The sequence below is a fragment of the Somniosus microcephalus genome, chromosome 19 (genome assembly GCF_052327205.1).
Source record: "Somniosus microcephalus isolate GS21.2 chromosome 19, FLI_Smic_1.0, whole genome shotgun sequence".
In the NCBI taxonomy this organism is placed as follows: domain Eukaryota; kingdom Metazoa; phylum Chordata; class Chondrichthyes; order Squaliformes; family Somniosidae; genus Somniosus; species Somniosus microcephalus.
In genome coordinates, this window is record NC_141005.1 from 74,483,362 (window position 1) to 74,499,514 (window position 16,153).

The 16,153-nt window shown below is 43.9% G+C and overlaps 1 protein-coding gene across 5 annotated transcripts in view; it reads right to left on the reverse strand.

Annotated features, from left to right (window-relative positions):
- Window positions 1-16,153, reverse strand: part of cabin1 (calcineurin binding protein 1) — a 464,264-nt gene that overhangs the window by 137,212 nt on the left and 310,899 nt on the right. For all 5 annotated transcript variants that reach the window (XM_085962047.1, XM_085962049.1, XM_085962050.1 and 2 more), the window contains exons 30-31: window positions 2,360-2,456; window positions 1,062-1,703 (exon numbers count right to left, since the gene is read on the reverse strand). In XM_085962047.1, coding sequence (XP_085818173.1) covers window positions 1,062-1,703; window positions 2,360-2,456 — 739 coding nt within the window. The remainder of the gene's footprint in view (window positions 1-1,061; window positions 1,704-2,359; window positions 2,457-16,153) is intronic.

Genomic DNA, 16,153 nt, shown 5'->3' on the forward strand with positions numbered 1-16,153 from the left:
ACCACCGGACGTCCCAAAGCGCTTTACAGCCAATGCAGTACTTTTTGAAGTGTAGTCACTGTTGTAATGTAGGAAACGCAGCAGCCAATTTGCGCACAGCAAGCTCCCACAAACAGTAATGTGATAATAACCAGATAATCTGTTTTTGTGATGTTGATTGAGGGCTAACTATTGGCCAGGACACCGGGGAGAACTCCCCTGCTCTTCTTCGAAATAGTGCCACAGGATCTTTTACGTCCACTTGAGAGAGCAGACAGGACCTCGGTTTAACATCTCATCCAAAAGACTTGCCCACATTAAACTCCATTTGCCATAGGATTGCCCATTCTCTTAATCTGTATTTCCCTTTGCAACTTCCTGCTCCCATCTGCACTACTTACTGTCCCTCCTAATTTAGTGTCATCTGCAAACTTGGATAAGCAACTCTCTATTCCTTCATTCAAGTCATCAATAAATATGGTGAAAAGTGGAGGCCCCAGAACAGATCCCAAATAGCCAGCTGAGTTCTACATCTTCACAGTGACTATTTTTGAGATGCTATGTTACAAATCTCAGAAACATTGCTGAGTGAAATGTTTACTTCTTGGGAAATGACTGCTCAAATACACATCTCAGCCACCCTGCCATCCCAGCCGTGGTGTGCAAAATCCCCATGCACATCTACCTGGCGGGGAAACAGCCAGCATATTAACAGTTCTCTTCTTTCACCTTCAACAGGGATAGTCAGCGGGGCCCCAGATTTCCCCATTCCTCCTTTCATTCACTTTGATGTGCTGTAAATAAGATTGTTTAATAAGCTACATGTACACATGCACATCCTACTGAAATGCCACAGCAATGTTAAGCCATCTAGCACAGAAAAGTGATAAGCCAGCTTTCTTTATGGAGATTCATTGCAGAATTCACAATCAAGTGTATTTGCAGGAGAAGCTTAATACAGGGACACGTTACCAGGAAGGATCTGTAGAGTTGTTTTGTATACATTTTAAATGCTAATTTTTAAATAATGATAAATACTTCTCTTAAAAATTAGGTTTTAAACGAAAATGAATATACTATACCTGTTTAATCAGCATGTAGGTCTCCGACATGATTTTCTCAATCTTTCCAAGATCAACAGTCATCACCTTTTGACCTTGCTGCCAGACCCTGTACGCATCTAACAGCAGCGTTTTCCCAGATTCTGTGTCATCTATCAGTTTTCTCTTTCTGCCTGTTTTTCTGACCACTTGGCTGGCCGTGACGTGTGATGTTCCTGTTGATCCTTGCTGCTTTGAACTGATGCTCAACTCCTCCAAAGACAGTTCAGCAGGTTTGCTTTCAGGACTCTTGCCCTCAGTAACACCAACAGTTTTGTTGTGGTCTGTATCCAAACCACAGGAAGGCTTGAATGAAAAATCCAATTTTCCCTGTTCAGCAGAGCTATCAAGTTCCATTGGTTCCTCTATGCCAGTACTTGGTTTGTTGAGGTCACCCATTAACATGTCTTTTTTATCCCCTTGCTCCATGTCCATAGCCTGGGGAGACTGGCCTCTTGGAATATCCTTCACCCCATTCTCTGTATTTCTTAAAGGCCCATCAGAGATGGTGGGCTTTTTGGCTACAACACCCTTGTGCTCCTCAGCATTGGGCTTGTTTGAAACATCTGTTGTCATCTCCCCCATTGGAGAACCTGAAGATTTTGGAATCTGGTCTTCAGGTACCTAAGCAATGAAGGAAAACATTTGTTATATGAACCCAGTTAACTGTTGAACACTTTGACATGATGCTATTATCTTTCTTGGACAGCAAATTCTCCCCCTCAACTAAATCACATCCACCTTCCTTTTTTTAACCTGTAGACATCCATGGTCTTAAGTGTGCACAGGCTAGGAAAGGTCTCCCTCTCTTTACCTTCTTTCCAGGTATTAAAGCATTCGCTCTTTAATCAGATGGTTGCTATCTTAAATCTTATTGTTGCCCATCCATCTAATCCACCGACCACTACCGGGAACAATTGTCTTCTTAGTGTGCCAACTAAAGACTGGCTTGTGACAGCACAGGATTCCAACTAGTTGTTCAAGGAGAACTCACTCCACTCCTCAGAACCGCTCCTCCCTTGATTAGGTCAAAACGCTGCTTTGACAAATTAATAAGCATCAGAAATGAAAACATAATTTAAAAAAAATCAAATGTAAGCACCCTGATAGCACAGACCAACCTTGGCCAAGCTTTCTGGAGGGGATACTTGTATCAGAGGGAGGAAGAAAGCAAGCTAGGATGGAGAGTGATGCTGGCCAATCTCACATACCGGCCCACTGGGAAAAAAGCCCATCAAAACATTCTTGACAATTAACAATGTAATAATTAGCAGCATTACCCCAGATAATTCCTTCAAGTTGTCCTCAAGCACTTTCACTGTGAAAATTAACGCCCGCTTGGCAAGCACTTGACGATCCACATCACGCAAATACTTCCTGTGAGAAAGACCAGAGAGAAGCACCATAATAGCAGAATGCAATGCACCCAGTTAATGGAACCACAACGAATGAACCTCTATGTGAACCACTTCCTCTATAACTGAAGCTAAATCTCAATCAATTCCACAAAAGAAAAAAACCACATCTGTCATTCAAGTATCTGCAAATATTCCAGATGTTGTTTATACGCCAGTGTGAAGATACTCTGGGCTAAATGGATTGCTAGATTCCAAAGTCAGTTAAACCAGCTGGCGTTAACTATAGGTATTCAAAGGCCACGTCTTCAACTGACTCTGTTGTGATATCTTATTCAAGACAACGTGGGGACTGGATATACTGAGATTAAACATGGTTTTGACCATTGGGACCCAGGTTTGAACCCAGTGATGAATAATAGGGTGCAAGTTTCCTTTCTCTGCAAGTCCCATTCATCCATCACTCCTATGTTCACTGACCTACATCGGTATCGGTCCACTATCGTCTTGATTTAAAGATTTTCATCCTCGTCTTCAAATCCCTCCATGGCCTCGCCTCTCCCTATCTCTTTAACTCCAACCCTCAGAGAAATCTGCTTTTTTCAACAATGGTCTCTTGTGCATCTCCCCTTTCCTTTGCCCCACCACTGGCAGCCGTGCCTTCATCTGTCTAGGCCCCAAGCGCTGGAATTCCCTCCCTAAGGGGGGAGGCTCCTCGAAACCTACCTCTTTGACCAAGCTTTTAGTCACCTGTCCTAATATCTCCTCCTTTGGCTTGGTGTCAGTTTTAATCTCATTACGCTCCTGTCAAACGTCTTGGGACGTTTTACTACCTTATATAAACACAAGCTGTTGTTGAATATAAATGCATCATGTAAAAATCATTTGGGCAGAACTCTTCATCTAATTCATTGCTATATCGTGACTGAAAACGCATGACCCGCTCCGGATACAATACATGGGAAAATGTTCCAGTCCCCAGCACCAAGATTCTTTAACTCTAAGTTTTGCAAAGGCAAATACCTCTGAACAACTTCCCCCATGCTGGTTCATTGGGTAAATCAATCAAATGGTTGGTTAATGAGCCTCTGGTCTGTGTTCAGTTAGCTTGTGGTGACAAATCACTAATAACTGTAGTGTCTCTGGACTAGGGAAAGAAGTCCAACTTTTGGTTTCTATGAAGTGGAAGTACAAGTGTGTGGGCATTGAGTGGGAACAGCAGCAGAATTAGCCTTGAATTCCCCCCATGGTCAAACACATCTGACATGATTGTGTTCCGACAATTGACCACTTGGACAAGGTAGCTGGGCCACTGGAACTGGAACCCAGCATGAATGACCTTTCGATGAGGTAATCAGAGGGAAAACTGAGAGAGAAATAAAATGTCCTGAACTGATTGGTAGACAGTTTCATTCTTTTAACTTTTACTACAGAATAAGATAAGAGCACTAAAATGTATAGACAGATGAATTGTTTACTTGAATGGTTACCCACAACATACGTTTAGAGGGCCACTCCTTCATCTGGTCGGGAGGGGCCACTGCAATATACCGACTACACCACAAACCCCGGTGCCACCCCGAGATTGGTCAACAGCTAGCCTGATTGCAGAGCTAACCAAACTGCTTGAAGCCTGAGTTTATAATATGGTTGATGCCATATTCCACTGGTCCAGGCCATTCTCAGTATGCATTCTATCTTGTGAAGGAGACAATCATTACTAGCCAAAGACAGGGTTGAGAGCATTTGTTTGTTTGCAAGACCACATTGGGTAATTTGGCATTTGAAACAGCACCATTTTGTGCAGTATCCACAAGGTTACACCAGTAGAGGCAATGCAATTGCCTGGGTATTGGTTGGGGACTGGGTGTGCACATCACTCAGTTGGTGTCAGTGTCAACCACCAACAATCCACCTACTGAAACAAGTTTTGGCAGTTCATGACTGATGCTAGAGGAGGCCATGTAGAGTTCATCCCAGTCTGCTGTTTGCCTGCAGTTTTATGAGTCACTGTAGAAAGTGTACCACCTTTAATGAATCCACCTTCTGAATTCTCTGTACTCCTGCACAATTGTCTGTCTTGACCCAAGGGTTGAAAATGGATGCATTGGAGATATTCAGTGCAGCTGGATGCTATAGTCAGCTGTGGCTCAGTTGGTAGCACACTCGCCTTTGAATCAGAAAGTTGTGGGTTCAAGTCCCACTCCAGAAACATGAGCACATAAAAAAAGCTAGGCTGACACTCCAGTGCAGTGCTGAGGGAGTGCTGCACTGTCGGAGGTGCCGTCTTTCGGATGAGACGTTAAACCGAGGCCCCGTCTGCTCTCTCAGGTGGCTGTACAAGATCCCATGGTACTATTTTGAAGAGGAGCAGGGGAGTTATGCCCAGTGTCCTGGCCAATATCTATCCCTCAACCAACATCACGGAAACAGATTATCTGGTCGTCATCACATTGCGGTTTGTGGGAGCTTGCTGTGCACAAATTGGCTGCCACGTTTCCCACATTACAATAGTGACTAAACTTCAAAAGTACTTCATTGGCTGTAAAGCGCTTTGAGACATCCAGTGGTCGTGAAAGGCGCTATATAAATGCAAGTCTTTCTTTCTTTATAATGATACAGATAGGTTACCAGAGGGACGAGCTTCAATGGGTATAATGGCCTGTTCTCATTCTTCAATTTTCTTACATTCTCATATTTGAATTGCTGCATCTCTGGATAGGCTCTTCACCTCCTGAGGGGCAATGGTTACTAAGACCAAGGTATCTTTGGATCAGCACCTTCGGTAATTTGACATTGGAATCATTTCATTTTGACAGGTTTTAGGATATCTTCAGGGCAAGATATTATGAAAGGCTAGAATTCCCTTCCTTCAATATCTGTAAGAAACTTAAAATGTGGAACAATACAATAATGGAAGCCAACAAAGAAAGGGTGTTGTTTACAGGAAGGACTCATGCTGCTTGGTATTAATTCTGAAGCCTGCCAATGGAAGTGACAAGCTGCTACAAAGCTTAAATCGGCCAGCGCCAGATTGATTGAAGAGGATAAGGAGGCTGCCGTCCAAAGCAGTGGTCAAATGGTTCCAAATTGTTTTCCGGTCATTTACTAAAAGCAATAATGTGAAAACATGGTAAATCTTTCAGAAAACTTGGGACTGAAGACTTAAAACAACTGGTAAACTGTGTGAAAACTGTTTCTTTTATGCAAGACAATGGAACATGTCTGCTGCCGATGATGGGAGAAAACCTGGCAGGCCTATTTCAGATCTAGTTTACAATACAGAAGAGAGGGCACATCCAGGCCACATGTTTTCTTAAGTGTTCCAGATGATTTTCCTACTTGAAACAATGGCCAATTCCTAACAAATGGAGGTTGAACAAATAAGGAAGAAGCAAAAGTTGTTTCAGCATTAAAAACAGATTGTTCTGAAATTCAAATGAAACATTTCTGTTTCCAGTACTCTAACTTTCCCACTATAGCATCTAGTTGCACTCTAAACACTCCAACGCATTTGCCTGGAAGATTATTCTAAGCTCTTCCTCATACAAGTTTTAAATGTAAATTTCACTCATTTAAACTTAAAATCCTTTAATCATACTTTCCTGGTTAATTTGAAGCTGTGTTTAGGGTTTATCCCATTTAATATTTTATATACCTCTAGGAGGTCGCTTTTTAACCTCTTTCTTTCTAGGCTACAGAGCTTGACCTTCTCTAATCTTTCATGGCATCGTCATTATCAGTCGTGGCTCAGTTGGCATCACACTCGCCTCTGGGTCACAAGGCTGTGGGTTCAAGTACCACTCCAGAGACTTGAGCACAAAAATCTCGGCTGACACTCCAGTGCAGTGCTGAGGGAGTGCTGCACTGTCGGAGGTGTTGTCTTTCGGATGAGACGTTAAACCGAGGCCCCGTCTGCTCTCTCAGGTCATAAAAGATCCCATGGCACTATTTTGAAGAAGAACAGGGGAGTTCTCCCCGGTGTCCTGGTCAATATTTATCCCTCAATCAACATCACAAAAACAGATTATCTGGTCATTTTCACATTGCTGTTTGTTGGAGCTTGCTGTGCGCAAATTGTCTGCCACGTTTTCTACATTACAAGTGACTACACCTCAAAAAGTACTTCACTGGCTGTAAAGTGTTTTGGGACGTGCCGAGGTCCTGAAATACATTATATAAGTGCGTCTCTCTTTCCTATACATTTGGGATCAGTCTTTTTGATTTTCTCTGTATCCCTGCATTCTTTGGATGTGGGCACCACTGGCGATGCTGGCATTTATTGCCCATCCCTAGATGCCCTGAGAAAGTGAGGATGGACCTTCTTGAGCCACTGCAGCCCATGTGGTGACGGTGTATTTTTTGTAGTGGTTTTGATACAACTGAGTGGCTTGCTAGGCCATTTCAGAGGGCAGTTAAGAGTCAACCATGTTGGTGTGGAATGGGGAGTCACATGCAAGACAGACCAGGAAAGGACAGCAAGTTTCCTTTCCTAAAGGACATCAGTGAACCAGTTGGGTTTTTAATGACAATCAGACAGCTTCATGGTCCCTTTTACTTGTACCAGCTTTTTATTTGCAGATTTAAAAACAAATCAATTCAATTTCTCAAACTACCATAGTGGGATGGGAAATGATGGTCTCCAGAGTATTAGTCCAGGCCCCTGGATTCTTAGTCCAATAACATAACCACTACACTAGTGTACCTGTTGCACGCATTTCTTATGTGCCATGATGACTAGGTTTACACACAGTAATCCAAAGCCTTAGCATGACCTCTGGAAACTTGCAATATTCGTATAGATTCAATCCAAGAGCAAAGTGTGCAATGTACACAGCAGTATCATTCCTATATTGTCTCTTTCCCGTACTGATGCTGGTACAGTGTGGACAGAAATTTGGTGCCTCACCCAGATTATATGTCAGTTGACAACAGGGTACTGTGTAGCCAGGTTCCAGCAATAGGGCAAATGATGGTGGTCCATGATCTGTATGTAGAGCGAGACATATCAATGCATAAATAACATGAGCGTTTAGGACAGCTAGCTGGCCAAGTAACAGCCAAAGGAGCACTGTTTACACAAGCCTTCACTGTCCTCATGTCTCTCTAGTATCTTGGAACCAACAGTTGTTTTAATGTTGCCATGGCCATAGCCCTTCCCCCTCTTGCCCAGAGACTTGAATCTGACACATTATTTTATGCTAAAGTTAGTACAGCACAGAAGGAGACCACCATTCGGCCCATCGAGTCTGCACTGGCTCTTTCGAAGAGCAATCCAGTTAGTCCCACTCCCCTACTCCTTCCCCATATCCCTGCAAATTTTTATCCTTCAAGTATTTATCCAATTCCCCTTTGAAGGCTACTATTGAATCTACCTCCACCGCCCTATCAGGCAGTGCATTCCAAATCCTAACCACTCGTTGCATCAAAAAGTTTTTCCTCATGTCACTTCTACTTCTTCTACCAATCACCTTAAATCTGTGCCCTCTCGTTACCGACCCTTCAGCCATTGGAAACAGTTTCTCTTTATTTACTCGATCTAAACCCTTCATGATTTTAAACACCTCTATCAAATCTCCTCTTAGCCTTCTCTGCTCCAAGGAGAACAACCCCAGCTTCTCCAGCCTATCCACGTAACTGTAATCTCTCATAGAAACTTAGAAAAATAGGAGTAGGCCATTCGGCCCTTCGAGCCTGCTCTGCCATTCAAGTGAATACAGGCCTAGTTTACTCAATCTCTTCTCATACGACAGTCCCGCCATCCCAGGAATCAATCTTGTGAACCTTCGTTGCACTTCCTCTATGACAAGTATATCCTTCCTTAGGTAAGGAGACCAAAACTGCACACAGTACTCCAGGTGTGGTCTCACTAAGGCCTGTATAACTGTAGTAAGACATTCTTGCTCCTGTACTCAAATCCTCTTGCAATGAAGGCCAACATACCATTTGCCTTCCTAACTGCTTGCTGCACCTGCATGTTTGCTTTCAGTGACTGGTGTACAAGGACACCCAGGTCCCTTTGTACATCAACATTTCCCAATCTACCACCATTTAAATAATAATCTGCCTTTCTGTTTTTCCTACTGAAGTGGATAACTTCACATTTATCCACGTTATACTGCATCTGCCATGTATTTGCCCACTCACTCAACTTGTCTAAATCGCCTTGAAGCCTCTTTGCATCCTCCTCACAACCCCACCTAGTTTCGTGTCATCAGCAAACTTGGAAATATTACATTTGGTTCCCTCATCCAAATCATTGATATATATTGTGAATAGCTGAGGCCCCAGCACTGATCCCTGCGGTACCCCACTAGTCACCGCCTGCCACCCTGAAAAAGACCCATTTATTCCTACTCTCTGTTTCCTGTCTGTTAACCAACTTTCAATCCAACCCCATGTGCTTTAATTTTGCACACTAACCTCTCATGTGGGACTTTATCAAAGGCCTTTTGAAAATCCAAATACACCACATCCACTGGTTCTCCCATATCTATTCTACCAGTTACATCCTCAAAAAACTCCAGTAGGTTTGTCAAACGCGATTTCCCTTTCATAAATCCATGTTGACTTTGTCTAATCCCGTTGATATTTTCTAAGTGTCCTGTTGTCATATTCTTTATAATAGACTAACATTTTCCCTACTACTGATGTTAGGCTAACTGGTCTGTAGTTCCCGGTTTTCTCTCTCCCTCCTTTTTTAAATAGTGGGGTTATATTTGCCACCCTCCAATCTGCAGGAACTGTTCCATAAAATAGAATTTTGGAAGATGACATCCAATGCATCCACTATTTACTGGAACCATTCGAGTAAATCTCTTCTGTACCCTCTCCAAAGCCTTCATGTCATTCCTAAAGTGCAGTGCCCAGAACTGGACAGAATACTCCAGCTGGAGCCAAACTAGTGTTTTATGCATAACCTCCTGGCTTTTGTACTCTCTGCCTCTATTTATAAAGCCCAGGATCCCATATGCTTTATTAACTGTTTTGTTAACCTGTCCTACCACCTTCAAAGATTCGTGCACAAACACCTCCACCCCCTTTAAAATTGTACCATTTCGCATGCATTGTCTCTCATTCTTCCTACCAAATCACCTCACACTTTTCTGCACTGAATTTCATCTGCCAAGTGTCCGCCCATTCCACCAATCTTCTACAATCACCTGCTAGACTGTATGAACCACAGGAAGTATGATGGAAAAGGGCAAAGCGGTCTGAAGTTGTGTGCAAAGTATTGAGACCTCATTATCGACCACTATATGTGGGAAGTAGTGAGGGGGAGGCCTGACAAAGAACACAACTACATCTGTATGGACTCGGTGACTGTACATTGGCGAAGTTTTAACCAATTTCAAAAAAATGAAACTGATCCTTCAGTGTGCAACTAGTTTTATTAATAGACTAAAGACTAAGACCAGCAAATTTGAAGTCATATTATTCACAGGAACATAAGAAATAGGAGCAGGAGTAGGCCATTCGGCCCCTCAAGCCTGCTCCACCATTCAATAAGATCATGGCTGATCATCGACCTCAACTCCACTTTCCTGCCCTATTCCATATCCCTTGATTCCCCTAGAGTCCAAAAATCTATCTATCTCAGCCTTGAATATGCTCAGTGACTGAGCATCCACAGTCCTTTGGGGTAGAGAATTCCAGAGATTCACAACCCTCAGTGAAGCAATTCCTCCTCATCTCAGTCTTAAATGGCTGACCCCTTATCCTGAGACTATGCCCCCTAGTTCTAGACTCTCCAGACAGGGGAAACAACCTCTCAGCATCTATCCTGTCAAACACCCTCATGTTTCAATGAGATCACCTCTCATTCTTCTAAACTCCAAAGAGTATATGCCCAATCTCTCTTCATAGGACAACCCTCGCATCCCAGGGATCACTCTAGTGAACCTTTGTTGCGCCGCCTCCAAGGCAATTATGTCCTTCCTCAGATAAGACAACCAAAACTGTGCACAGTACTCCAGGTGTGGTCTCACCAAAAGCCCTGTACAATTGTAGCAAGACGTCCTTACCCTTGTACTCCAACCCCTTTGCAATAAACCCTCCTCACAGAGTGGTTTGAGACTTGAACGTGATAGAGTAAAAGCTCAAGGAACACCTTTAGGTCTGTTGTACTTGCATATTTCCCGAAGCTGAAAGATTTTACAAACTGGTTCTTGACGAGTAAAAGGTGCTAAAAATGTTGCTAGGCTCACAAATGAAGAATGCCTATCGGTGTGGTACCAGAGGACTGCCGGCAGCTGTGGAATTGGACTTCAGGAGAGGCGAGGAGAAAATTGGTGGGGTAGGTGTGGCGGTGAGAGATGGTGGGGCGGAGAGAAACTACATCAGCATCAGTGCATTCACATTATATTGGGGGAAATTTGCTGACCTTTAGATACATCAGTAAAATGGACTAACTTTTATAATCAAATTTCCCCATTTAAAATCTCCATTCTGCCATGTAATCTGTCCAACGAGCTGCGGGGGGAAACAACCCCAGACAGACATCAATGCCTCAAGCTCCAACAAGCGAGAGTCTAACCACCTCCCCTTGACATTCAACAGCATTACCATCGCTGAATCTCCCACCATTAACATCCTGGGGGTCACCATTGACCAGAAACTTAACTGGACCAGCCACATAAATACTGTGGCAATAAGAGCAGGTCAGAGACTAGGTATTCTGTGGCGAGTGTCCCACCTCCTGACTCCCCAAAGCCTTTCCACCATCTACAAGGCACAAGTCAGGAGTGTGATGGAATACTCTCCACTTGCCTGGATGAGTGCAGCTCCAACAACACTCAAGAAGCTCGACACAATCCAGGACAAAGCAGCCCGCTTGATTGGCACCCCATCCACCACCTTAAACATTCACTCCCTCCACCACCGGCGTACCGTGGCTGCAGTGTGTACCATCTACAAGATGCACTGCAGCAACTCGCCAAGGCTTCTTCGGCAGCACCTCCCAAACCCGCGACCTCTTCCACCTAGAAGGACAAGGGCAGCAGGCTCATGGGAACACCACCACCTCCAAGTTCCCCTCCAAGTCACACACCATCCTGACTTGGAAGTATATCACCGTTCCTTCATCGGCGCGGGGTCAAAATCCTGGAACTCCCTCCCTAACAGCACTGTGGGAGTACCTTCACCACACGGACTGCAGCGGTTCAAGAAGGCAGCTCACCACCACCTTCTCAAGGGCAATTCGGGATGGGCAATAAATGCCGGCCTTGCCAGCGACGCCCACATCCCATAAACAAAATAAAAAGCTGGAGAGCTGAAGTAGAAATTAGATAGCAAAATAAAGATCACTACTCGGGAAATAGACTCGAACAAGTGAGTTTTGTTTTTCTCTTGCTCTGGAACAGAAGAGAAAAACAAAAAAGAGGATCCCCCACATTTGGGCTTTAGACTGAAACTTCAAAAGCACAGGTACGTGATTTGTGAGTAAATGCATGCACATCAAATGAGGAAGGACACAGTGACAGCACGACTTCAAATGGGAATGTCTGACTCACATGCAACTCAAAATGGCAATATTCTTTCCCTGAACAGCACTAAAGCTGTTCACCCAGGGAGAGAGCATGAGGATCACTGAGGACACTTCCATTATAAAACAGCTACACAGATTAGTTGCGGAGATAAAAGGGTTGAGGGTGCTGGATTGGTACACTGACCTTTCATCGCTGGGATTTGGGCTTGAATTCAGCCTCAACCAATTGGATGAAAGAGCTGGACATTAGAGAAGAGACTAATTTATTAAGTGAATTAAATTTAAATAATCCCAAACCAGCTGCTAGGCAGCACATCTCCACAACACACACTGGCACTGAACTTACAATCTCACTCAAATGTCACAAGGAAGTACCATTGCCACACCAGTGCAGTCGGCTGGCTCGTCTAAGGTTGGGACACGTGCCAAGATAAACTGTTGAGTCCAACGAGGCAGGCCTTCATTAGTGAGACTTAAAGAACCCACGAGAGCACATAAACATTACAGCAAGACAACAGAACTGGTGCAAAAGCTATTTACAATTAACAGAGCTTCGGCCTCTCCAGGTCAGAAGAGAAATCAGCGTTTCCATTTGCTCTCAGTGCACTGGTGATATGTTAGAAAGTGAACGTTTTTCTCTTTTATTTAATATAAGCGCACACAGAAAAACAAAATAATTTTGCGCTTTGGGTACAGGTCTGGTTTCAGGAGTTAACACAGATCTGAAACCACATCCCCATCAAATAGTCTCCTTACACACTATTGATCACAGAGGTCCAGGTAGGCTACATTTCAGCAGTATTCACACTGCATCAGGTAGCAGTAGAATCATAGAACGGTTACAGCACAGGAGGTCATCATTCAGCCCGTCGAGCCAGTGCCGGCTCTCCGCAAGAGCACTTCAGCTAGTCCCACTCCCCCGCCCTTTCCCTGCAAATTTTTTTTTCCTTCAGGTACTTATCCAATTCCCTTTTGAAAGCCACGATTGAGTCTGCCTCCACCACCCTCTCAGGCAGTTGTCAGTAAGTTCAGTAAACCAGCCATTTATGGCATCAAACCTCTTGGCTTGTGGTGTCCTGCTATACCTGTTCCAAAAGCTGCTGGAATATTATATCCAAGCTGCACTGTTCACTAAGGCTTCCTTTGACTAGTTCTGTAAGCTATCTCCTGCTTGGTTCATCCCTCGAGCTCTGCTCCCTCTGGTGCTTTAACACCAGCTTCACTCCTGTGAAATTAACATCATGTGTGAATCCAGTAACATTTGCAAACTTTCTATTTATTGCTGCTTAACAAGTTTAAAAAAAAAACCACATTAATGCCAAGTCAGCACATTAATCTACACTGCTTTTCCTCAGGAACAACCTTAGAACCATTCATTTATCAGCCATTACGGGTTGCACCTGAACAGGGCTGGGACCAATGTCCTGACAGGGGGGTTAACTCGTGCTGTGGGGGAGGGTTTAAACTAATTTGGCAGGGAGCAGGGAACCAGGATCAAGCATCAGAGGAGAAACAAGGGGCACACAGAACTGGGGGAGACAAGCAGCATTAGAATAAAGAGTAGTTCAGAAAAGGGAGGGATCAAACAGGGAAGATATACAAAGCAGACTAAGGCGGGTTTAGAGTGCATGTGCGTAAATGCACGGAGCGTGGCCAATAAGGTTGGTGAGCTGCAGGCACAAGTTATACTAGACACATTCCTATGAGGGGGGAAAGGAAGGGCATCCAAAGCTAGAGCTCCCTGGATGACTTTAGATATAGAGATTAAAATGGAACAGAAAAAGGAAGCTTATGATAAATGTTTGGTTCATAACACAACAGAGAATCAAGCTGAATATAGAGAGTGCAGAGGAGAACTGAAAAAGGAAGTAAGAGGGGCAAAGGCTGGATTGTGATACTGGAGGCGTGACTACAACGTTTGGGGTTGTAGTCCCGCCTCCATCGAGTTGTGGCCAACCCACGCGATTTTCACTTGATTGACCTTGTTGAGCCCGCCCAGCGGGCTCAGCAGGCCAATTAAGGGCCACCCGGCAACGTCACAGATTGACATTTCATCTGTCAAGAGCTTTTGACAGATGAAATATCAGCGTTCGACAGCTCTTTGAAGCTGTCAAACTCTGACAATCTGTACTACAAGTTAATTCCTTCCTCTCAGGCTGATTTAGAGATCTCTCCAGAACAGAAAGCTGAATGCTGCAACTTTTGACAGCTCATGGCCATTCTGCTTTCTGTGCCGGTGAGATGAGGGACTCCCGAGACCTGAAGGGAGGAAGGCTGTAAAGGTAAGTAAAACTTCTTTAAACACTTTACACACACTTACCTCTGCACTCATGCACCCATCACTCACCTGAACACCAGACATCTCGAACCCTCCAAGCCCTTCAGCCCGACTCGCTAACTTGGCGTGGTTTGGAGCCGTTGGGAATCTCACACTTCAAGAATAAAAATAGGGATTAGGCTAAAAACTGCCTGTTAACAGGCAGTTAATTGGCACTAATCCCCTTCCCGCCTCGGGGAGGCGGGTCCCAGTGCAGGTCGGGTACCCGCCTCCTTTGAAACTGGCATGGAGGCGGGATGGGTTCGTGCCCCCCGATTTCGAGATTTTAACCCCCCACACGCCTCCAATCCCGCCTCCACGTCCCAATGAAAATCCTGCCCAATGTGTCAGAATAGATTAGTAGGTAACATAAAGGAAACAAAAGGATAATCAGAGGAAAGGTGGGGTTGATTGAGGACCAAAAACGGAAGAGCATGGCTGAGGTACTAAATGAGTATTTTGCATCTGTCTTCACTAAAGAAGAGGGTGCTGCCAATGTAGCAGTAAGGAGGAGGTGGTAGAGAAATTGGATAGGATAAAAATAGATAAAAGAGGTACTAAAACAGTATTCAGCTGGCAACATTCAAAGTAGAAAAGATCACCTGATCCGGATAGGATGCATCCTAGGTTGCTGAGGGAAGTAAGGGTGGAAATAGCGGAGGCTCTGGCCACAATCTTCCAATCCTCCTCGGATATGGGAGTGGTGCCAAAGGACTGAAGGATTGCAAGTGTTACACCCTTGTTTGAAAAAAGGGGGAGAAATAAACCAGGCAACTATCAGACAATCAGCCTAACACTGGTGGTGGGGAATAATCCGAGACAAAATTATTTGTCACTTGGAAGAACATGGGTTAATAAACGACAGCCAACATGGATTTGTTAAAGGCAAGTTGTGTCTGACTAACTTGATTGAGTTCTTCGATGAAATAATGGAGAGGGTTGATGAAGGTAATGCAGTGAATGTTGTGTATATGGACTTCCAGAAGGCATTTGATAAAAACCACATAATAGACTTGTTAGTAACATTGAAGGATTAAAAGGGGCAGTGTGGACACAAAATTAGCTGAGAGACAGAAAAGAGAGTAAGAGTGACTGGTTGTTTTTCAGTCTGGAGGGAAGGATACAGCGGTGTCCCCCAGGTGTCAGTATTAGGACCATTGCTCTTTTTGATATATATTAAATGACCCAGATTTGGACATAATTTTGAAGTTTGCGGATGACACAAAGCTTAGAAATGTAGTAAACACTGAGGAGGATACGTTAAACTAAAAAAAGGGGGGGGGAGGGGTCAGGTGAGGGGAAATTTAGAAATCTAAAGAGAAAGGTCAAGGTAATAGAGCAGTGTAGAGATTTGGGTAAAAATAAGCAGAGTGTGGCAGGAAGGGACAGAGAGTTTAACGGTAGCAGTGCAGCAGAGAATAAGGTCAAAGCAGGGAATAATGGTAAAAAATTTAAATTAAAGGCTCTTTATCTGAATGCATGAAGCATTCGTAACAAGATAGACAAACTTGTGGCACAAATAGAGATAAATGGGTTTGATCTAATAGCCATTACAGAGACATGGTTGCAAGGTGGTCAAGGTTGGGAACTAAATCTTCCAGGGTCCTTGACGTTTCGAAAAGACAGGCAGAATGGAAAAGGAGGGAGAGCAGCCCTGATAATAAAGGATGACATAAGGACAGTAGCGAGAAAGGATCTCGGCTCGGAAGATCAGGAAGTAGAATCAGTATGGGTGGAGATAAGGAATAACAAGGGGCAGAAAACACTGGTAGGAGTAGTATATAGGCCCCCTAACAGTAGCTATACTGTTGGACAGAATATTAATCAAGAAATAGTAGGAGCTTGCAACAATGGTAATGCAATAATTTTGGGGGACTTTAATCTTCATATAGACTGGACAAATCAAATTGGCAAA